The following is a 26,112-nucleotide window of genomic DNA, read 5'->3' on the forward strand; positions in this document are numbered from 1 at the left end:
TATGCTGCTCTCAAATTTTCTTTCCATCTCAAGAAAACATCAGCTGAAGCATATGAAAAATGTTAAAAGAGGCTCATGATGAATCTATGCTTTCATATAGTACAACTAGCAAGTGGTTTAGAATGTTTAAAGATGGATGTGATTCAATCACAAAAATCAGCAGTATTGGAGCTCCAACCACAGAAACGAGAAACAATAAACACTGCTTCTGTAATCGTGAGCGACACTCATCATATAACAGTAAGGAAACTGGCAGAGATGTTGAGAATATCAGTAGGAAGCATGCACAGTATTTTCCATGACCATTTGCATATGATGTGTTTGTGCATGCTGGGTTCCAACTCTATTCACACCTGAGCAATAGCAAGTTCGCATGGAGGTTTGTCAGTAGCTGCAGTGGATGGATCCTGAAGATAGGTTCTGCACAAGGTGATAACAGTGGATGAGACGTGACTTCATCATTTCAATCCATAGTAACAACAAAGCTCTGTTTGGAAATCTACATCATCACCAACACCAAACAAAGCAAAAGTTGTGGCTTCTGTAGGAAAGATTATGGTCATCACTTTTTTTTTGACATTTAAGGAATGGTTTACCAGCATGGTTTGCTGTGTCATATGATGGTTACAGGACCTTACTACAGAAATTTACTGCACACTTTGCATGATCATATTTGTTTCAAATGACCACAACTGCATTCAGGTGCGTAGATGCTGCATCACAATGCAAGACCTCATATTGCTCATATTGTCATCATGTACTTAGCTAGCATTAGCGTCAAATGTGTTCCTCATCTGCTCTATAGCTGACCTTGCAAACTGAGATTTTTTTATTTCCGAAGTTAAAGAAGGGGATGCAGAGAAATGTTTCCAGTTGTCAGAAGAAGTTGTAAAGACAGGAGATTCTCAAATGCATGTCAAAAAATGGCTTTCACCAGGTTTTTGAAGAATGGCAGAAACATTGGAATAAGTGTATTTCATCAAATGGTGAGTTACATTTAAAAGGACCATAAAAATACGGATGATTAATAAAGGTATTTCGAAAAAAAATTATGATCATTCTTCACTGAACAGCTCTCACATATGGGTGGATACACGGACTAAAAGGTTAACAGTGGCTGCAGACAGAGGCAAAAGAGATTCTTGCACTGCTTCTATTAGATTGAGCAGCAGCACAGAAAGCAAGGCAATGGAGATTTCCAGGACTGTTGGGAGTCATAGTGGAACAAATAAATACATGGGCTGTGTTAGGGTAACTAAGAGTAGAAACAGGTGCATATACACCAATACTAGGTTGTTGTTGTTGTTTGGTTTTTAGGAGCATTAGCAACTAAGGCCATATTGCTCTAGGGATATGCGGTGGTCATTCTCTGACCTTTCCGCATCCTCCGTATTTGGTGGTCACGGGATCGAACCCCGGTCTAATCAAGAAGCGTGTGCTACGCACTGCCGCTCCTGCCCACCTGGCTACAGAGGCGCGCCACCAATACTAGGAGTATAGTTAATAAATTTGATGAGCTTGAAGTGCTAGTCAAGGCATCAAAGGCAGATATTGTTGGGATATCAGAGATGTGGTGTCATACAGATATAAGCAGTGCAGAATTGGAATTTGGGGAATACAATGTGTACAGAAAGGATAGACAGGAAGGGAGGAGGGGTTATGCTGTTAGTTTAGAAACACAAAATCTAAGGAAGTGCATCCAGTTGATGTTGGTGAACAATGCAATGTTGAGTCTGTTTGGTGTGACATAAGCACTGGGAAATGAAAAATGAGAGTAAGTGTGTTATATGCCTAATGAGCAATTGTGCAGAGTGGGCCAGTAAATCAGAATGTCTTATAATAATGGGGGATTTTAACTTTCCAGATATTGACTGAAACTTGTGGATTGGTCACTCGCACACTAGCAAGACTTTTTTGGATTTATTGGATGACTGTTTTCTACAGCATCATGTTCGAGAGGCAACCAGAGGGAGTAATACTCTTGATCTGATTATCAGCAGTGATTATTCATGCATTAAGAATTTGCAGATAAAGAAACCACTGGGTTACAGTGATCACAATGTACTGATATGGGAATTACTTAAAGATGTAACTACCATCAAGGCTAAAGGGAAAGGCTTTTGCTTTCATAAAGGTGACTACAGGGGTTTCAGACAGTTTTTAAATTCTGTACAGTGGGATCAACTGAGGATGTTACCAACGTTGAATTCTAAATGGGAAGCCGTCAGGGACTTAACCTTGGAGGCTACTAGGCTTTTCATTCCAACTAAGAAATACTGTTCAAGGTTCAGGCCTAAATGGATGTCAGATGAATTAATTGGGCTCCTGGCAGAGAAGAAAAATGTATGGGATGCATATAAATTATCAGGTGACCCAAGAACCTATGGCAGATATAAGCTTGTCTGTAATCAAGTCACAAAGGAGGTTAGGCAGATTACGAGAAATCCTTGGCAAAGGATGCAAAGAGTTCTTTACTTATGTAAACTCTAGAAGGAAAGGGATGAATCAGATTGGACCACTTAACATAGATGGGTTGACTATTGATGATCATGCTCAGGTAGCTGATAAACTGAATGAGTATTTTGCATCTACATTCACACATGAGGAGTTACTCAATAAGGAGAGTGTCAGAAGTTTATCAAACTCTAACAGGGAGCTAAGTGATTTTGTAATAACTGAGAGCAAAGTGGAGGAGAAATTGTTGAAGTTAAACATAAAAAAGGCACTTGGGGTGGATGGGATCTATCCAGTTATATTAAAAGAGGCAGCAAAGGAAGTAAGCAAACCCTTAGCCATAATTACGAGAGCTTCCTTGGACTCAGGGGAGGTCCCCACTGACTGGAGGTGTGCAAAATTATCACCAATTCACAAAGGGGGTTCAAAAAGTGACACAAGTAACTATAGACCTGTTAGTTTAACTTGTATTCCAGTGACTAATAATGGAGTCACTGGTTAAAGAAGCATTGCAGGATCATCTAGACAAGACTGCAGTAATAGTTAAGACACAGCATGGGTTTGTTATAGGGAGGTTTGTCTGGCCAATTTGATTGGATACTATGATGTGGTCACAAAGGAACTGAGTCAAAAATAATTTTGATATCATATTTCACATTATTTGGTTTTATTTGTTTCCATGGGTTTGTCTGCTTATGCCAGTTGTTTTTGACTTTCTTTTTTGGGAGATACTGGTCTGCCAGAGTCTATATCATCATTTGCATGCAATTCAAGAATTGGTTCTTCTGTGTAGGTATGCTCTTCCTCATTCATTGCTGTGTGGGTTTTTAGTTTGTTTTATAGGGCATAGTGGCAGCTTCTAAAATACTTGAATTTGGCAGGAGATATTGGTATTTTGTTTACTTGGTTTTGCTGCTCTTATAAGAGATCTGGCCCAGTCTGCTATGGAGATGTTTAGCAGTACTAAGACTTCTGTTTGTAATGACACAGAAGAATACAATTTTCGAACTGCAGCTACATATGAACATGAGCATTGTAAAACAGTACAGGTAGCCCTCATTTTGCGCTGGTCCGATTTGCACCGATTCGCAATAGTGCCGATCACTAACCACAAGGCGCCTCTGTAGCCAGATGGGCAGGAGCAGCAGTGCGTAGCACATGCTTCTTGATCAGACCGGGGTTCGAGCCCGTGAGCCACCAAATACGGAGGATGTGGAAAGGTCAGGATATCCCCGCATATCCCCGGAGCAATATGGCCTTAGTTGCTAATGCTCCTAAAAACCAAATAACAAACAACTAACCACAAAGCCATTTTTATTTTTATTTATTTTTGCAATTTTTTTATATATTGAAAGTTTAAAATTCTCAGACAAAATTTATCGGCATCATATTGTGCTATGTATTGTGCACTGTTCACGTGATTTAGGACAATCTGAGCCAATCAGCAATTAGTGCATTTGTATCAGAGAAGAGAAAGAATCCCACCCTCAAAGTAACCACTCGTGGATGTGGGTAGTAAAGGTCCATGTGGTGAAGCATTCAGTTGATTGTCATTTAGGCTATTTACATGTGTTGGAAATTTATTACACTAACATTTTTTTATTAATTGTGCTATTAATAAATTAAATAATAATGATAGTGATAGCCATGTACAGTTTTTTCCAATCATGTTATAAAGTTTGTAATTTAATAGAATAAAGACACACCATGTCTGGTAAAAATAGTTAATTGAATCCTAGTGCAATATTCGGAGGATGGAATTTGGTGAAAGCCACCCTAATGTGTGTTGGGCTATGAATATGCCTCCATCGACTATTACTAAAACTATGAAAAATGCTAATAAAATAAAACAATCAAGTGGTAGGTAAAATTTTTGGTGCCCGGAACCTAATCCTGTGATTTCTGATTGACTCCATTATGTAAAGGGTTCCATTTGCACCTGTTCCCCCCCCCCAGGAACATAACCCCAAAGTAAATCGAGGGCTACCTGTAGTGTGATTTTTGACTTTGTGCTCCACCTTATATTTCTGGATCTGCTTCTCTCTTTTCCATATTTCACAGTCTTTGGAGAGAGCTGAATGGTTGTGTCTTCAGTTTGGGCATCGCAGGTCATTGACTTCACTCAATCTGCAAATGCTCCTTTGATCCACATAATGCTATTCCCCAGCATGCTGTTTGTGAATGACTGAACTTCTAGCATTTGCAACACCACATAGGTTTTGGAATATATGGTTTCATACAACAAATCAAATACCTTCTTTAACTGTGCTTGGGAGAGTTGGCAAATTGAATATAAGAAATATATTCTCAGTTGGAACAAAATACACTGTCTCTTTTAATTGAAATTCTTTTGGCTTGAATTAATTTCTGGTCTTTTTAATTCTTGGACTATTTTTCCTTCTGTACTGTTTATTACAACCCATTCTGTTATTACTCCTTTTGATTAGTTCAAAGTAGCACGTGGAGTGACTGATTGGGATCCTCCCAAATACTGTGGTACTCAGCAGCAGTTTTGAGTATCTGTAATGGGAAGTTTCAACAAGCAGATCTCACAACTTTAATCTGAACCATTTTAGGTGTTCCTGATATAGTCCCCAAGTACCTTTAGCATATTATGCAAGAAAGCAGGCTTGTGCAGCATCAGCCAAAAAACAAACAGCAAGAGTTTACTGATTGGTAATCTGGGGGAATGCAAGATAAGGAAAGTAGACCTGTGGAAGTTGGTGTGCTAGTCCAGTGTCTTTTTGAACTGGGAGTGCAATTGTCATCTTGTCTGCCATTCGAGTTCAAGAGACTAGATTGAACTGGATTTAGGTGTTGCGTGACTGATCTTTTTTTTATCCTGGGAGTGTACTTTCTTTCTGGATTACTGGTCCCACTGCAGGGAGGCAGGAGCAATGCCACTTAGTAACCAAGTATTAAGGAGTGATTTGATTTTTATATCTCTTTGCAGTTGCAGTATTATATTCTATACTGAGTGGACAGAAACCATGGGATACCTACCATGTAACAGGTTGGCCATCCTTTAACCCAGATAAGGGCAGTCACACAGCAAGGCATTGAGTCCACTAGTTCACGAAAGTGTTCCAGGTATTTCCATCCATGTCTGTTGCACTGCTGTCCATAATTCTGTCACATTCCTGGATGGAGGATCAAAAGCTCAAACTGACCTTTCCACAGCATACCAAAGATGCTCCACAGGGTTCATATCGGGTGAATAGGGGAGGTGAAATCTGCAGAATACTCTTCAAACCATGTTCTAGTCACCACGGCTCTGAGGGGAGGTGCATTGTCCTGCTGGAAGAGTCCATTACCTTGTGGGTGCACAATGACCCTGAAGGGATGCAGATGGTCTGCAAGGATGGACATGTAACCTGGACTGCTTAGAGATGCATCTAGGCATACCAGAGGTCCCAACGTGCACCAGTTGAACCCATCCCAGGCCATTACTGACCGTCCACCTGCCTGAACAGTTCCCTGTTGACATGACGGGTGCATAACTTCGTGCAGTTTCCACCAGATACACACCCTCCTGTCACTCGAAATAAATAAATATGATCTTTATTTGTAAGGTGCAAAGATATATGCAGGTACCCAGACTTGACAAAAACCTTCACGGCACTAAGCCAGGGGTTAACAAGCAGCAGAGATATCATCTTGCCGAATATATTATATAGTATAAATAAAAAACAGAGCAGATTGTATTTAGTTAAAAATAAAATACAATAATAATACATCAAATTAAAATAACACAGGACAGTTTTCTTGAATTCAAATTTCCCTGAAATTCTTGCTGAACTGGAGCAATTTCATATCAGTTGATGGTCGTGGAACACACATGCAGATCTAGGATGTGCTAGCAGCCTATACTTTTTGTCATCTATGATTTTGCACAGGTCAGCATCTAAGGATTGAGCTAGATCAGGGGTGGGCAAAAGGTGGCCCGCAGGCCAGATACGGCCCACGGGAATTTGAAAGAGCATATGAAAAAAAATCCTGCAGCCCAGTTTAGTTAAAGAGATTTGAAGATTGGAAATGTAAAAGAGGTATGAAAAGCACGAGGAACTATAAAATAAAGACAGAGTTTGTCTTTATTCTAGAATTCTAATCAACGTTCCGACAGTACTATACTGAGAACTCCTCACTTGCCTTTTTATTTAATTTCAAGATGTATTTCACAGAAATTCGTGAGTCATATGCTATCCCTTAGCAAAGGTTTCCAAAACCATCAGTCAGTTGTTTGTGCTCGATGAAGAAACATCTTAAAGACCTGTTGCTGAACTTCAATTTTTCAAAGTTGTAGGATAAAGCCATAAAGTTAAGTTAATTCTTTTTATTTCGATATGATGAACAGAATTGATGAAAGTTTGGTCAAATAAAACAACTCAAGAGAGTGAAGTAAAATTGCGATTTATCTTCTTAACCTTCTTCTTTTCTTCGAAACGCTGGTTTGAAAATAGGACTAATCTGTTAATTAAATTGAGAATGTTAAAAGTTCGAAAATCAGATTAAAGTTTATATGCAGAATTTTTGTTTTGAGAAATTTTAAAAAGAGCTGCTTGTCTTCTCTTTCTTGGTGAATCTCTCTCTCTCTCTCTCTCTCTCTCTCTCTCTCTCTCTCTCTCTCTCTTTGGGTAACCCAGACATTTTTTTTTGGCAGTTGCAGTAAAAGCCTCGTTCTTCCTTGCACCATATGGCTAATCACAATTTACAATTTTATATACTTGGATTTCAGGAAAGCTTTTCATACTGTTACACATGGAAGACTGCTGTACAAATTGGAGAGGTATGGCATTAAGAGTAAGTTGCTACAATGGATAAAGGGATGGTTGAGTGGGAGACGACAGAGAGTGGTAATCAGTGGACACTGCTCTTCGTGGACAAATGTTATTAGCAGAGTTCCCCAGGGTTCAGTGCTGGGCCCATTGTTGTTCTGTGTATTCATCAATAATATTGATGAAGGTATATCAAGATTAATGTCCAAGTTTGCAGATGATACAAAGGTTGGCAGGGTTGTTAATGACAATAAAGACAGTGTGCTACTCCAACTAGATCTAGATAAGTTGGGCAAATGGGCTGAGAAGTGGCAACTGAAGTTTAACATTGACAAATGCAAAGTAGTGCATATGGGTAGCAATAACCCAAGAGAAACATACCAACGATGTGGTACTACACTCAGGGAAGTGGAAAGTGAAAAAGACCTGGGGGTAATTGTGCAGTCAAATATGTAGTTTGCTGAGCAGTGCAGATGGGCTGGCAGGGCAGGTCATGGAGTCTTGTCAATGATATATAGGAATTTTGCTAGCAGGGACAGGGAGGTGATTATCCCGTTTTACAAGGCAATTGTTAGGCCACACCTAGCGTACTGTGTACAGGTCTGGAGGCCTCATTTTAGGAAGGATGTAGAGTTGCTAGAACAAGTACAAAGAAGGGCAACAAAGGGGTGCTCTTACCAAGAAAGGCTTAAGTTCTGCAAATTGCAATGCCTGGAGAGTAGGCACCTGCAAGGTGATCTGATTGAGGTGTATAAGGCCTTGAATGGGTTGAGCAAGCTGAATGCTGATGGAATTCTTCCTCTTGCTCGGATTAAGAACCTGAGGGGCATAGATTCAAATTGAGGAAAGACAGTTGTAGAATGGATGTGCGGAAGTTTGCCTTTAGCCAGCGGGTGGTTGATTGGTGGAACAGACTTCCATCTTTTGTTGTGGAAGTTGATAGCCTAAATAAATTTAAGGCTGAGCTGGACAGGCAATTGGAACGAATGGGGGGTGAAATGGGAAGTTTTTTTTTTTCTTTTTCTGACTGATACTGCATAAGCTTGCTTTCTTGCATCGTATGCCTCTACTAATGCTAATGCTAATATTCTACGGATGTCCATTTGGCCAATTTACGTGAGCAGAAAAAGAAAATCCATGGTTCTCAGATTTCTAATTTAAAAAAAAATAGCTGACACTTGCAAGATCTGTTATGTGAGTGTCAATTAATTTCATGTTGGAGGTGAAATTAGAAATAACAGCTAAACTGAGCTTAATGAGTATTTTTTTGTTTCACAGTTTAATTTTCATTCTTAATTCATTTCCCAAACTAAATTTATCTTACTTACAATTTTTAATTTATAAAATGTTAACTTATATAGAAATATATCAATATTACAGGTTCAGTGATAAATAAGAATGAATAAATACACATAACACAGCTTTTTTTTTTTTTTTTTGCTTTGCACTGCAAATCACCACATGATACAGAGTATCATTATTTTTTCAAAGTCATCATTTACAATATTTTAATCTGATAAGTTCCCACCAAACTTTTATCACGGTATAGCAAAACCATTTTTGAATAAAGATCAGAGGGCATAAGCCTAAAAATTTAAAGTAATTAATTTGATAATATTATTATAAAATTTCGATATTAAATAAAAATGTCAAATTACAATACCTTTTCTTTCTTTGAAAGAGATATTCGCGTCATATGTTCTTCTTCATATCTTCAAGGAAAAGGAAAGAGAATAAAAAAAAATCAGTACTTAATTTGTGGAATAGTAATTTCTTGTAAATCAAACAATTGCATGAATGAAATTTATAGTTAAAATTTAGTTTCAAACAAGGTTGAAATCTATAATTTCAACACAAAATTAGAATTTGAACAATGTATATACATTGAAAGGACAGAATTTATAGGATACCTGGATCCTGAGCAATGTGATGCTGTCACCCCTCTCACTAGTGGATGAACCCACCGCTTGGCAGGTATATAGGTACAGTGCATCACTGCATTCACGTAGATGGTAATTCGATATCAGTCTTGAGTTAACCGACTTTGAAAGAGGGATGATATTGGTGCCCGATGCAAGGGTCACACTATTGCGGAGGTGGTACAGAAATTGCACTATCCCCGTTCAACAGTATCAAGAGTGTATCAGGAATACGTCATTTCCTGAATGAGAACTTGGCCATTGATGTCTGTCTCGCACTGCTTCAGCCAACTGGAGAACGACAGTGGCACAAATCACCACTGACTTAAATGAAGGTGTCAGAAACATCTCCACCAAGACCATCAGGCGAATGAATAAATTCATTAGCTGCAATAGGTTATGGGAGCCGCCGACCCACCAGAGTCCCATTACTAACACCATGACACATGACTCTACACCTCAACTGGGTGAAAGAACATCAGCACTGGACCTTGGATGATTGGAGATGGGTCTGCCGGTCCGATGAGTCCAGTTTCCAGTTATTGCAAGTGAACAGGAGGGTGAGTATCTGGCGGGAACCACACAAAGCTATGCACTTGTCATGTCAACAAGGAACTGTTCAGGCACTTGGATGGTCAGTAATGGTCTGGGGCTTGTTCAAATGGCACATGTTGGGACCTCTGGTATGTCTAGATGCATCTCTGAACGGTCCAGGTTACATGTCCATCCTTATAGACATCTACATCCCTTCATAGTCATTGTGCACCCACAAGGCAATGAACTCTTCCAGCACGACAATGCGCCTCCTCACAGAGCATGGTGACTAGAACATGGTTCGAAGAGCATTCCAAAGATTTTCCCACCATGGAATAGCCTCCCCATTCATCAGACATGAAACCTGTGGAGCATCTTTGGGATGCTATGGAAAGGTCCGTTCGAGCTTTAGATCCTCCACCCAGGAAGGGGATGGAATTATGGACAGCAGTGCAGCAAGCATGGATGGATATACCTGTGGAATGCTTTCATGAACTAGTGGACTCAATGCCTTGCTGTATGAATGCCCTTATCTGGGTGAAAGGTGGGCCTACTCATTACTAGGTAGGTATCTTATGATTTCTGTCCACTCGGTGTACATATATTTAATTTATGATATGCTATTCTCAGAATACGAATATATTAGAATTAATTTCTATTCAAAATAATATGAACAGATTTAATACAGATATTAGAAGTATATCAGAAAAAAAATTCAAATTAATGCTGATTTCATTAATTAATAAAGTAGCTGTGTGCAATAAAATATTTATCCTAAATAATGTCATCAAGGTAGAATACCTCTGAAAAACATATAATTACCACCATGAAGTAAGGAACTAGAACAACCTGCAACCAAGAAATTACTTGTAGAATAATTCCCTGATGACAGGTTGTTGTTCAAGGTGCATAGTCAATATATTCTGAGTGGACATATTTCTGGCAGGGATGAAAGCTGTTTTAAATTCACTGATTAAGTTAAGTCACCCCCAAAATAATTACTTCAGGTTTTTTTTTTATTATTATTATATGCTTAAAGGTGATAGAACAACAACAACAACGACAAAAAAAAAAAAAAACATACACCAATGAGCCAAAACATTATGACCACCTACCTAATATGATGTTGGTCCTCCACATGCAGCCAAAACAGCTCATACCTGGCGAGGCATGGATGCTACAAGATTTCTAAATGTGTCTTTTGGTATCTGGTACCAACACATAACCAGCAGATCCTTTAACTCCTGTAAAGCCTGTGGTTGAGCCACCGCAGATCGGAGTTGCAGTTCCAACGCAAACCACAGCTGCTTGATGGGATTGTGTCTGGGGAATTTGGAGCCCAGGGCAATACCAGAAGTCTTCCTCATGTTCTGCGAAACCAGTCTCAAACAATCCAGGTGGTGTGGCATAGTGCATTATCCTGCTGAAAGATGGCACTGCCAGAGGGGAAGACCGCTGCCATGAAAGGGTGTACCTGGTCAGCAATGACGTTTAGGTAGGTGGAGACACCAGAGTGCCTGACACATGGATGACTGGACCCAGGGTATCCCAACAGAACATCGCCCAAACCATGACACCGCTGCCACTGGCTTGTTTTCATCCCACAGTGCATCCAGGTGCTATCACTTCCCCAGATAAATGATGCACACGTACCCAGCTGTCCACATGGTGCAACAGGAAACATGATTCATTGGACCAGATGACCTTCTTCCAATCACTCAAGGTCCAGTTTCGATGCTCGCATGCCCACTGTAGGTGCCAGTGAACCATGGTTAACACTCATGGGCACTCAGAGTGGCCTGCAGCTACGCAGGCCCATTTTCAGCAGGGTTCAATGTTCTGTGTGTTGTGACACATTACTCCCATCGCCAGCATTCCAATTACCAGTGAGTTGCGCCACAGTCACCCTTCTGTTGCCATGTACCATCTGGGAGAGCCTTTGCTCAACCCAAGCATCGATGAGTCGTGGTCATCCAATACCTCGACGGCGGTTCGTGGGTTTTCCCTCCTCGGACCACTTTCAGTAGGTACTAACCATGGCTGACCATGAGCACCCCACCAGCCGTGCCATTTCAGATATGGTCTGACCTAGTCGCCTGGCCATTACAATCTGGACTTTATCAAACTCACTTAAGTCTGCTGCCTTTCCCATCTGAAGAACAAGAGTAACACTGACTAATGGAGCTCAGTATCAGGTGTTTTTTATACCATGTCCCAACCTGCACATGTGCCATAATTCACCTGCAGCTGCTTCGATTTGCATAACGACTCACTGGTCATAATGTTTTGGCTCATCGGTGTATATGCCCTGCAAATCTATTTTGCAGCTTGGATTCTCTGCATCAGCTGTATTATTTGTATCTCTGATAAACCTCTGTGTTAATCAAATTTTTGGTGCCACCTTTATTTTCAATATTTTATGAATCCAGCTGTGAAAAATCCATATATTTTTAATTAATTTTTGAAAATTAAAACTCTCTTTAGACCCTGTCGGTGAGAAAAATGCAAATTGAAAAAAACCTCACATTTCAACAAATGCATTCAACTGGCCAGCCTGTCATAACAATGCACATATCAAGTTTTATTCCAGACAAAACTTCAATGTCACAAAGCCAGGGAGCGTTACTAATAGGAGGAAAGTTGGCATCAGTAAAGCCAGCTTACTATCAATATTTGTACATGACTGGTGCCACTCAACATATGCTTATAATTAGGTTTAATTTAATTCCTGAATTTTCCTAAATGTGCAAGGATTAATAGAGATTTCTGGAAATTTTGTGGAGAAATCAAAGAAAAGATTTTAAGAAACAAGTTTGGAGTTTGGCTATGTGGATCAAGTAGATAAAGAGCACGAATTTCTGAAATATTGTCTGGGATCTCGTCAACCAAACAACAGCCCGAGGATTAATATAATAGTGCCAATGTAAAGTAAAAGCGAACAAGTAAGTACAGATAAATAAGTAAAAGTAAATACATGAGAGAGAATATATATTTAACATATGAAAACAATAATGCATATTTATTTATATCTTTATTATATACTATATGTTATTTATACATGTATGTGAATATAAAAAATCTGTTTTGTATTTAGTATCTGCACATAAAATATTTCAACATTATTACATTTTTTTCACGCCAGGCTTGTACAATTTGTATTCAGCATACATTGCTCAGCTTATGATTACATGTGTATGATGTTTCCTAAGCAATGTATGCAGTATTTTTTTTTTCCTGTTTGTTTATACTGTTTTATGCTACTTATCAATATAATGCGAATTTCTAGAATAATTTTCTTTCTCTGACAGATGTGTCTGTGTTTTCTTCTGTAAATTCCAGACCTTTCCCTCAGATTCTCCCAATTTTTTTTTAGATGTCATGAGCATGCAGGCTCTATTTATCTCAATGTTTCTAAATTCATATATCATTTGGGTGCTTACTGCTATGTATTAGTTCTAGCTTTTTCATTTTAATAAAATTTCAGATCTATATTTGTCTCCATTAACTTATCTACTGCATAACTAGGTTGTCACTATGCAACAACAGGGTATCTGTTCAATGAGAAGCCAATAAGCTTCGAAACAGTGCCGTCTGGGTAGTGGTGGTATCCACTGAGAATAAGTAACAATAGTCTTCTCCATAGGTGAAGCATTACTTATTCGAGGTAGTGCAATACCATGGCAACTTGTTGTGAAGGTATTCACAATATGAGATATAATTAAAACGATGCATTAAAATTACCTTGGTAGTAGAAATGATGTGTGTGTACATTACCCATGCATAAACAAACTCCTTCATACTCTTGGGCATTTAGCCAAGAAATATCTTTTGGCTTTAACTTATCTACTGTTTGTATGATGTGAGGTTAGTTCTCTTTCCCCTTCTTTTTTCAGTCTATATAAATTTAAACCTATAACTTTTTTATATGACATAATTTAAATTTTAAGTTTATCTCTATAAATTTCAAATTCACTACTATGTAATAAATTTTTCCCCATATCTATATTTGTCTCTATTGTGTAAACTGTCAAAATACATGCCATATATATATATATATATATATATATATATATAAGATATATATATATATATAAGATATATATATATATATATAAGATATATATATATATATATAAGTTATTTTTCTCCCCTCCTTTCTGTCTCTATTTTTAGTTTTTATTAATTTCTATTAATTTTAATCTAAAACTTATTCTTATAGCTTGTTTAAGCCTATTACCATACAAATATCTGTATGATAAACTAAATATAATAATAAAAATTTATTAAATAACAATATATAATAAACTATATGTAATAAAAATTTACAATGCATCATTACTTACAAATGCACCATGGAACATGTCACTTGCCTTCAAAAAATTCAATTAAACTCTCCATGGCATCCTGAGCATGCAAGCTGGCACAGATTTTGTAATGATCACATCTTAATCTTTATTGCTACTGAAACATATACAGCATAACAATAACACCCATCCCAACAAATTCTATGTAGTCTCTACCTTCTTTTTTTTAGTAGAGTCTCTATTATATCATTCTCTTTAAGAATTCAGAATTATAAAATTGTCATCCACATAAACGAAATTGTTAATGTCATTTAAATGGCCAAAATTCATAATTCCATTTTGTTTCAGCCATTCTGATAGAGGTGGTAAATAGTCTTCATTAATGTTTTTGTCACTAATGAAAAATTCTCCTGATGATAAACCAGATTTTTGGAATTTCTAGAAACAATTTATCCTCTCTGCAGGTGTAAAGGTATCCTATGCATCTTTCATTAAATGAATTGAATCCAATACAAAAATGTTATTGCCTAATTTTCATTCTTTTCGATCAATTAATGGAGAACCAAGAATTTCCTGAAATAACATCTGAAGCTTTTAACAATGTCCATGTCAATTGGCTGCAAAACAGAGGTTGCATTTGGAGGCAAAAACACTAGTTTTATATTGGATAAATCTTACATATGAAGATGCATCGGGGAGTTATCTACAAAGTATAAAATTTTTCTGTTTTTTTTCCCCTGAACTCATTATTCAATGAAAAATATCAGAAGTCATCCATGCCTTATTAGCTGTATATTCAATGGGAAGCTTCTTTACATTTTTGAAACAGCATGGTTTTGTGATTTTCAAATAATAAAAAGTTAAAAAGCCTTTACCAGTTTCAGTCATGTTTAACACACATTTAAACAGTTCTTAGGTCTTTTTCCACCAACATATTTTTCACTTTTAAATTTAAAAGTTGCATTAAGTGTCATGTTATTTTTTTATTTATTTATTTTTTTTTTGGTAGTTGTTGGCACATCGGCTTCTGTGGCCATAATGCACCTCCCAAGGTTTTTGCAGTACTTTGATCCAAGCCCAAGGTGGGATTCGAACCCGCGACCTTTGGGTTGCCAGGCAGGCACTTTACCCACCCAGCTAGCCCGGTCAGCGTGTCATGTTATAAAAATCTTCAGTTTCATCTGCATTGTAATGTCCTCTTCCTTATAGCTTTTCTTACATTCTACTCAAATATTTTTCACCCCAATCACATTACCATTTTATAATCTGCTGTTAATTATGTTGTGTCAGCAGCTTCTCTGCTGACTAACAACATAAACAATGTTATGTCAATTCTTAAAACAATCAAGTTATCTACTGTTACACATGTAATTCTCATGCTATAATTGTTTAGCAAATTTTCCTGCCTGTACCTTTAAAATGGGGCCGCTGATGAGGAAACCAGAATTCCTTGATCAATATCACCCAAGTCACATTTCCTCATTTTTGTGTTTGTAATGATGTAGTTTTTCTAGTGCAGATAAAATTTGCATTTTTTCATACAGCTGAAATTGTAGATGACAATAAATTATATTTTTTGTTACACTTTACATCTTTTTTTATCACATTCTAACTCTCGAATGATCTCAAATTTTTCACAAATAGACATTTCCTTTTATTTACAGATATTACTATGTATAAATATAGTGCAAACGCATCAGAAATACATAGCTATATCTGAATAAATCAGAATATTAGTAAAACGGCATCGTTTTAAGTTATATCTCATATTGTGAATACCTTCACAACGAGTTGCCATCTACTCGTTGTTGCCATCAGATGGCAACTCGTTGTGAAGGTATTCACAATATGAGATATAACTTAAAACGATGCCGTTTTACTAATATTCTGATTTATTCAGATATAGCTATGTATTTCTGATGCGTTTGCACTATATTTATACATAGTCTAGACTCCTCCATAGCTTGAGGCTTATGCCCTAAACGCTTGAGTTATAGATATTACTCATTGAAAGGTAAAATATCAACCTTTTGTCATGGAGAATACTACTGAGCTTTAGATTAAGGCAAGCACTATGTTGTTTATTATGTATAACTGTACATACCTTCTAAACAGAGAATATCCACATTTTGGAATATTATTTGTTGTTTAATACTTGTAATTCACACACAAAAAAAAAAAAAAAAAAAATAGTAACATTTCTCTCTTCTAACACTGCTGCTCATTCAATAAACTTCATAATAAAGCATTAAATTTTAAAATTATCCTTACTAATTACATACAACTAAGTAAGTCAGCCCCAGAGAGAGAGAGAGAGAGAGAGAGAGAGAGAGAGAGAGAGAGAGAGAGAGAGAGAGAGAGAGAATGTACAGTGTGTTTTGTGTGTGCATAAATTAAGTTGCTATTTATGGAAAGAATAAACTATGAAGCTGCTTCAGAAGTTTTAATTTTGTTTTTAATACTACTATACTTTGCTAAGTCAAGTTAAAAGACAAAAGATATAAAATATTATCACATACTCCCTGTTTGAATTGAACAGTTCTAACATCCTGAAAATCTGTTTTTGGTTTGCTATATTTATTTTTAATATAGAATTGTGTGTAATATTTTTCCTTTCATATTGCTTCCATGGTTAATGTTTTCTGTAATTTCAGACTTATATACATGTATGGTAAAAAAAAAAAAAAAAAAAAAAAGGAAGCAGATTTAATTCTACGCAATAAAGGTAAAATTTTGCAACTATAATCAAATATTATATCTACCCCGTAACTTGAAATTATGGCCCCTAGTTCAATTTTTTTTATTTCAGTTGTAAGACACTGGGCTCTGTGTCTGAACTGAATTAGACAGAAGCCCTACTAAATTGATGACAGTAAATTTTGAAAAATATTTAGCAAGTTAAGACCTCACAATAAAATTTGCATTAAATATACCTCATCATTACAATCTAATTATCATTATCCCTTAAAAATCAGGATGGAAGTTTTTGAAAAAATAATTAATCATAAAAACAGAAAAAGTTATTTACTTGATCCTTTCTTTAGCTTCCTTGTCTTCCTTTAATTTGTATAAATCAGTATTTTCCTATTCAAAATAAATAGTAAATTGCACATATTAACATATTTGATACATATGTACGTGTCTACTATATGCATGTATGTGTGTACATTCAATTATACACTCAGTGTTCACTGAATTATGACCACCTCATCCACAATGGATTAGTATTAGCAATGGCCACATGGTGCAAGGAAGCCTATGGCATATGCTGCACCAGCCAAAAAAATAAAATAAAATAAAATAAATAAAATAATAATAATAAGAAGAGAATTTTTAAAAAAATAAATAATAAGTGAAAAGGAAATAGACAACCTATGCATTTCCTCCCATAGGTCCAGCTGATCTTTGGATTTCCCCAAACTGACAGCCTCTACCACCCATGTAACTTATTCCAGTAATTTTCCCATATTCCTGGCTAAAATAAAACTTCTTGCAATCCAGTCTAAACATCTCCCCCGTAACTTGAAATTATGGCCCCTAGTTCTAGAATCATTTATAACCGTGAAAATTTCATCCTCATTCATTTTACTTATGCCTCTAAGAGCCTTAAACAGCTCAATCAAGTCTCCTCTAAGGTGCCTAGTTTCCAAGCTCAGCAACCCACATATTCAAAGTCTTTCCTCATGTGGAGGCCCCTTTGCCATTCTCACCAGGCAAGGTACCCGTCTTTAGACCTTTCCAAGAAGCACAATGTCTTTCTTTAAATGCGGTCTCCATACCTGAACACAGCAGTCCAAGTGTGGTCTAACAATAGCCCTATATTGTTAGACCACACTCAGCAATAGATTATGCCTCATAGCTGGCAGTATAAAAAGGCAAACAGATCCTATGCTAGAGCAGTGGTAACTTGCATCTAGTCATGCAAATCAAAGTGATAAAGTAGCAGTTATAGACAGTAAAGATATTACAGAGTTTCAAAAGGGCACGATTGAGGGAGCTCGTGCGTCAGATGCTTCCATATCAGAAATGGCATGTCTTGTCAATTGCTCACAGCCCACTGTGGGTAAGGTGTGTCAAAATGGTCAAACCACCTCTCACCAAGAGAACCGTAAAGGATTACGAAAGGTGGATTTTCATAGTATGGGTTCAACAGCAGGTCAATGCATGACAGTTGACATCGGAATACAATATGAGGAATGCAAGAACAATGTCCCAAATAATGATGAACTGCACATTCAAATGTAATGGTTTCCACAGCAGATGACCCCAGAGATGCCCTCTCCTCACTGCTGATCATCATCATCAACAGCAAATGCTGTCATGTCAACAACATGCAGGTTGAACACTGGAGGACTGGAAGAGTGTGCTGATCTGATGAGTCCAAATACCTGGTGCAACATGCTAATGGATGCCTTTGTGTGTGGCACAAGCAATACAAGCGAGTCCATGGACCCATCCTGCATGGTGCCCACTATCTAGGCAAGTGATGGTGGTTGCTTAATATGGGGCATATACGGGTAACGATTAGGACCCCTGGTGTTTTAGGTTTCCTTCCTTTTCTGTCGGGGAAAAAATGCAATATGTCAAGGTTTTCGTCTCCAAACAAGCTGCTGATAGACTTCACCGTTTCACTGGTGATGTCTACTGGCAGCTCTTAGGAGACCATATGCATCCTGCCGTACTGCATTTTTTCCCAGACAGAAAAGAGATCTTCCAAGATGATAATGCAGGGTGTCATCGGGCCTGCACTGTGCACGAGTGGTTTGAGGAACACAGCGAAGATATCACCCATCTTGACTGCCTCCAAATTCACCTGACTTCAATTCAATTGAACACCTGTGATGTTCTGAAATGGGAAGTGAGGAATATATGGACATGCAACTGTCATCTATTCCGACACTGTGGGAAGCCTTGAAGGCAGCATAGCTGCAAATCCCTATGGCCATCTAGTGGAGTCAATGTCTAGGTAAATAGCAGCTGTTATCTGTGAAAACAGTGGCCCAGCATGGTATTAAGTAGGTGATCATAATTCAGTGATAACTAAGTGTATATATAATATCATGTTTTATCAAAAAAGAAGTTTGATGAATGTAGCAAAAAATTAATTTTATTCAAGAATAAATGTTTAAAATATTAATATTTTCCAATATAATCATCTGTAACTATACACATTTCTTCATGCCTACCAATGACTGAAATGCATTTGGAAGTATTTTATGAATGCTTTTAGGCAGTCCATTAGATTTATTAAATCAACCCAAACCTTCTTTTTTTTTTTTTTTTTTAATCCTGTTTTAATTCTGAGCATACCCAAAAATTGCATTGGGTATGCAATTTTTATTATTGGCCATCGCAACACCCACCTTATTTACCAAATCAGGTAAATAAGGTGGGTCAAACATTCCCATCATGTTTCGTGATGGGAATGTTTGTCTGTCACATTATTCAAATTGAATTATTTGCAGTACATGTGACATACGAGAAAAATGTGTTCAATCAAAGCAGTTTTCCACTATACTGATGCATAACAGCAATGTTTTATATAAATAAGAAAATTAATTTCCTTATAAAGGAAATTTTATATTTTATTTATATAAGGAAAATTTCTTAAAATTTTCCTTATATAAATAAAGGAAAAAGGAAAATAAAGTCAATTTTCTAAAATTTTCATTAAAAAATATATCATCAAACTCCAGGTTTGTTTGTTATTTGGTTTTTAGGAGCATTAGCAACTAAGGCCATATTGCTCCGGGAATATGCGGCGGTCATTCCCTTGACCTTTCCACATCCTCCGTATTTGGTGGTGATGGGCTTGAACCCCGGTCTAATCAAGAAGCGTGTGCTACGCACTGCTGCTCCTTCCCACCTGGCTACGGAGACGCCTTCAAACTCCAGGTAAAAGAGGAATAAGGGCTAGATACCCAAACAACAGTAAACTATGAGGATATAAAAAACATAAAAAAATACTGATTACCTAAAGTTGGGTCCAATGTAACTAATACTAATTGTAAAATAAAACTTACAATTCAATGTCTGGGAGAGCTATCACAGGATATTAGTATTAGTATTAGCAATGGCCACATGGTGTTTCCCTCCTCCCATAGGTAATTATCCAGCTGACCTTTGAATTTTCCCAAACTGTCAGCCTCTACCACCCATGTAGGTAACTTATTCCAGTAATTTATAACTCGCTGGCTAAAATAAAACTTCCTGCAATCCAGTCTAAACATCTCCCCCCCTGTAACTTGAAATTATGGCCCCTTGTTATAGAATCATTTATAACTGTGAAAATTTCATCCTCATTCATTTTGTTTATGCCTCTCAGAGCCTTAAACACCTCAATCAAGTTTCCTCTAAGGTGCCCAGTTTCCAAGCTCTGTAATCCACATATTCGAAGTCTTTCCTCGTATGGAAGCCCTTTTGCTGATCTCACCAGGTGAGTTACCCCGTCTATGGACCCTTTAAAGAAGCACACAATGTCTTTCTCTAGGTGCCTTGCAGAGTCCTTCAAGTCTTGAGTTAATCCACTAGGCTTTCAGCATATAATCCCTCCTATCATGTTCCTCATATTCCTGATAACCAAAATATATACCATGTTACCGAAAGTACTGGACATAAAGATAAAAGAATAGTTTTCAGATCACATTTTAAGTGCAAAGCCTGCTCTGGCCTGTAATATAGCATGTAATGCTGTATTATAGCATTGCATGCCAGTAATAGTGTCTGTATAGCAGGCATAAAGGATTATTTCTATAAATTTATGATGTCATGACAAAAATAGTTCTCTATTTCTTTAGCAAAGCAGTTTGTAACTATGCAAATCATAAATTCCAAGGTCAAGCCTTCACAGGTCTTTCCTATTCACCTAACTCAGTGGTTTTCAACCGTTTTTTAATAACGGCACCCCCTAAGCAATTTATTCTATTTTGCAGCACTCCTACTCAATTTTCTGCCTGTTAGATCCGATTCTCTCTCTGTATATATCCATATATATATATATATATATATATAATATTAAAAAATATATATGTTATATGATATTTATTACAATAATATAATTATAAAAATTACATTTCATAATACAAATTATATATATACAGTATATAATTTTATTCTTTATATAGAGGTACTAAGTAAACATCAATTATAGATCACCACAAAATTAAAGATACTGTACACCTTTTTATAATGAAATAAACATATAAATTAAAAAATAATAATAAGTTTAAGTAACTTAACCCAAATCACGTGGCACCCCTAAATGCTGTTGCGGCACCCCGGTTGAAAACCACTGACCTGACTGGTTCTACTAAAAGCCATCAGTGAATATTAGTTAGGTCCAATAGATCTGCTAGTATACATTATTGGATTTATCATAGAATAGTATTAGTCCATCAGTGTACATTATTCTGCCTAAATGAAATCATCACACACAAGCTCATATGGATTGGGAGCACTATCGACTTGAAAAATGAGGTTCCAACACCAGAAAATTGCATTAATGATGAAAGACAACGATATCACTCCCTTCTTCATCCAAAAAAAACCTTCTCTTAGTATGACTCTGAACAAAAACAAACCCAAACCACTTACCAACTGTGTGCACAGTTGGGATGGTGCAGTGTTTTTCAAAATATTCTCTGAGTTCATAAACCTTCCAGGAGCATTTTAGCTGCAGTAGCCTTTGCGCCAAAAATTCTTAAATCAATCAATCTGAGTTCATACTAAAATAATGAGAGGTAAATGGCTGTAATGCAGGAAATACAAAATTTTTGCTTATAATCTGTATTCTTGATTCAACCATTTCCTATAGCCTCAATCCTTTGTCACTGGCTGTAAAAATGCATTTTATTTCTGTTCCAATTTAAGGATTATTTTCAGTTTCAAGTTTTCCGACCGATCGTTCTGACTATTTTTTGCGAATTATCACTTGTAATCCATGCAGAATTTACATTATTATTTCTTGACAGTTGTGTCATTCAAAATTCAGCTGAGTAGTCAACATGAAGTGCAATAACACACACATTTCAGCTGACTAGTTTGTCTTTTATTAAATGGTTATTTATTTATATAGTCGAAGCTCTATATAACAACCTCTAAGTGGAATGAGAAAAAGGGTCATTATATCGGAAGGATGTTATATCGATCGTCATAAAATCAGCAACAAAACAAGCAAAAGTTTGAATATTTAATGTAATTCTACTAATACAATATAGTGTAATCTTATTTATAATATGTACTACAGCATTAAACAAGAAAATTATGATTGTAAATTTTGCAATGATTGTAGAGTGCAGTAAGGTTACATTTAAATTGTAAATTTCACTAAGTAGGCTACATACCTATCAAGACTTAACAAGAGAATTGTTTCATACTTTAAAATAATTTGTCAAAACATGCTGTTTCAATGATAGAGCATGTTTTAAAAAAGAATTATGAAGGTGCGTGATAGCAATTATTTCACTTTTGCAGTTAGGCTGCGAGTGAAAAAAAACTGACATACAAGTTCTAATCCTTGATGAGCATCTTTCACCGAAACATCTTGTTTAACCACAGTAGGCTCATCATCTTCATCATACAAATTTCAGAAGATTCCATTACATCTGCAATGAGTTCCTCTTCACTTGTCCATATCCTGAAATATTCAATTTCCTCATGCACTTTGCATAATCTTTGAAATTAAAGTTTTCCTGTAAGTTTAGGTGATGACACACATGTTCAAACATTTCTTCCCTATTATCAGACTGTTCTTTGCAATTAACAGAGGAAGAAGCATACAAAGCTTCACACATTGCATCATTCAAGGTGGTAAATCCGGCATATTTGAAGCAGTTGGTGACCACTATTTCATCAACTTCATCTCATGCTGAAACACATAAATACATTGCCTACAGGATGTCGATTTCACATTGAATTTTGTTTTCAAGACATAGCACAATTTTGTTTAATAGCATTCTTTGGTAGTTTTTCTTAAAATACTGGATTACACCTTGATCAAGTGGCTGAAGAACTGACATTATAATTGGTGGTAAGTACTTGACAGTGATTGCACGTATGTTGTTTACTTGACAATGAGAGGTGCAGTTATACACAAACAGCAAAATTTTTCTATTATTCTAACTCATCCTGCGATCGAAGTTTCTGATCCATTCTTCACAGATTTTTGATGTCATCAATGCCTTTTGATTTGCTCAATACACAGTCGGTAATGTCTTCAAACCTTTAAAGCATTGAGGCTTCTGGGCTTTCCCAATGATCAAAAGAGGAAGCTTCTCTGTGAAAGACATGTTTGCTGCTAGGAGAATAGTAATCTGTTGTTTTGCCTTTTTTTCTGCCACTACATTTCTTGCCTTTAAAAGTAAGTGTTTTATCCAATAGTAATTTAAAAAAAAGAGTCCAGTTGCATCAGCACTGAAGATGTCATTGTGGTCGTATGTCAGCAAAACATTTTTTAAACGATTTTCCTTCCATTCTTTTGCAGCGCCAATGTCCACAGCTGCACTTTCACCACACAATTTTTTGTGGTGAAAGTGCAGCTGTGCATTTTTTGCCTTAAATTTCTGGAATAATCCATCTGAAATTTTAAATTCTTCAATATCCATTCAATGAGCAAATGATTCAACCTTAACTTTTAAAAGATTACCATCTATGAGAATGTTTTTTGCACACATCATCATTTGCCATTCCAAAAGTACTTTTTCAAGATCTGGATACTTCGTCTTTCATGTCTGAATCCTACTTAGTGCAGTAGAATTCTCTAAACATTCAATCTTTTTCTGATCTTTCAGAATAGTGAACAGAGTACTTTTAGGAATGCAAAACTGTTTGGCAATGTCAGTCTTAGAATGCACACCATTATCTACAGCTTGCGAAATCCTAATTTTATCTGCGATTATCAAAGCTATCCACTTTTTTGGAGCCATACCAATAAGCATACACTCTAACTAATGACATTAACTTCTAGCTGACGTTCATTTCATTACCACCCTGCGAGAAAAAAAGCGTGAGAAATCTTAACAAATGAATCACCAACAGCAGGAAGAATCGGCAACTATATGACAGACAAAATGAAACCAAACCACATTCTACACTGAGTATGTGATCTTATAAAATCATACTGTTTTCTGTTCTAAATATGTACAGAGCTACATGCATTTGGTTGGTAGTACTGAACAAATATTAATTAATTCAGTAGGTATGAATTCTCAAAAGAGCTGAAACAAACTTACTGAAATCTGGAAGAAAAGTTAATTTTTATATAAAATCATAATGATACATGATTTCCAGAAATCCTCAAGGAAAATTAGAAAAGTTAGCAATTATGTGGTTATAAAGCAAATAACAAGACAATTGCAGCAAACACCAAAACCCTCATTTGTAAAAAGTGAAAACTGAATAACACCATACCACATATGAAAATTCCATATTTTGTTGAGGAACATAACATAAATTAAAATATAGTATGCACCTGTAAAATAATACTGTAAACGCTGAATTGATACTTTAGGTTGCTGACATGTGATCTTGATAAGGACAGGTTTGTTGGACAGGGTGGAATTTCACTTTACCAAAATCCATATGTATAAACAATGGGATATGTAACACGTTATTTGGTTGGAATATGCCAGTCTTTAATATCTTGGTTTTACCGTTTAAATTAATTACTGAATAACTATAAAAATTAATTTGTTACTTAGTTTGGATGCCAGTGTACTATAATCATTACTATAAGAAAATTATCATGATAATTTAGCCTTATGTATTACAGAATACTTTATTTCAGAACAATCTTATTTTATTCTTATCTTATTTCAAATCTTATTTTATCAAGTTCTATTTTGTAATCACATAAGATATACATTGTAGATTAAAGTATATAAATACTCGAATCTCTTCTGGACCATCATCATACTCTCTCCTTAGTTCTTGTAGGATACTACTGCTAAGAGCCCGTTTCTTTGCTCTCTCTAATAATTTCTGCTGCCTTTCTTGTTGTGTTTCATCACCATCTAAAAATTTTTGATAAATTAAAACAACCAACATTTTAATTTAGAAAAAGTACAAAAAATTTAATACCTAAAATTGCCATTTTAATTAGCATACACAGATTTACAAGCATCTCTAATAAATTTAAACAATATAAAAATTAGGCTCATATTTAAGTTGTTTGTTTGTTATTTGGTTTTTAGGAGCATTAGCAACTAAGGCCATATTGCTAGGGGAATATGCGGTGGTCATTCCTGGACCTTTCCGCATCCTCCGTATTTGGTGGTGACAGGCTCGAGCCCCGATCTAATCAAGAAGCATGTGCTACGCGCTGCTGCTCCTTCCCACCTGGCTACGGAGGCGCCTTCATATTTAAATAACTTTCCTTCAAAGAAAAATTCCAACAGCAAAAAAAAAGATGTTTATAAAAGAGCCAGCAATGAATGCTAACCCATCAAGACAACTTTTGTAGTTGTGAAGAAAGAGAAGACAAGACAACTCTTAAATTAAGTAAAATTTCATTACTAAGACTGTCACTTTCCAAAACCATTATTGGAAAAGACAAGGTTAAAAATGTCAATAATAGTCTACCACTGGCAAATACAAATGGACCAAACAAAATTTCTGTAATTTTTCTTAAAATGTCCAGTACATCTGTTGTTGATGCACTAATTTTTAAATGTTTGAAAAAAAAATTGTTTCAGGTTAGAGAATTTTTCCAGTTCAGAAAGTTACCAATCCTTCACAGTTTAAAGTGTATCTCACTGCTAAGTTTATATTGAAATAATCCTAACTTTTCTACCCAAATTCTGCCAAATGAAATTGCCTAAGTTCATTATGACAAAAAAAGGTGTGCCAACTCAAACCAATCTTTCAGCTTCCCTTTCTTGTCACTAATGCTATTAATGATAACATTCAAATGTACATTGTTTATTTAGACATTTCTCCAGCATTTGATGCAATTCAGACCTCGCAATTCTTAAACTTCAAGACAAATATAATTAAAATCCATAGAAGGGTATTCATTTCATCTCATTTCAAAATCTACTGTAAATAGGAAAATAATTATGAATAAAGTTGCAAACACAACCCCTTAGAACAATCTCTATGGAAATTTCCCAAGGAGAAACACTATCAGCA

At 36.2% G+C, this 26,112-nt stretch overlaps 1 protein-coding gene across 1 annotated transcript in view; it reads right to left on the reverse strand.

Moving 5' to 3' along the window:
• The window catches only part of LOC150089964 (neuroguidin), an 81,384-nt gene that overhangs the window by 8,250 nt on the left and 47,022 nt on the right, over window positions 1–26,112 (reverse strand). Inside the window, exons 7-9 of the mRNA XM_090368927.1 lie at window positions 24,871–24,995; window positions 17,015–17,070; window positions 8,893–8,941 (exon numbers count right to left, since the gene is read on the reverse strand). Of these exons, the coding sequence (XP_090225053.1) occupies window positions 8,893–8,941; window positions 17,015–17,070; window positions 24,871–24,995 (230 nt within the window). The remainder of the gene's footprint in view (window positions 1–8,892; window positions 8,942–17,014; window positions 17,071–24,870; window positions 24,996–26,112) is intronic.

Source organism: Mastigoproctus giganteus, chromosome 2 (genome assembly GCF_048544385.1).
Source record: "Mastigoproctus giganteus isolate SK-2022 chromosome 2, ASM4854438v1, whole genome shotgun sequence".
Lineage (NCBI taxonomy): Eukaryota > Metazoa > Arthropoda > Arachnida > Uropygi > Thelyphonidae > Mastigoproctus > Mastigoproctus giganteus.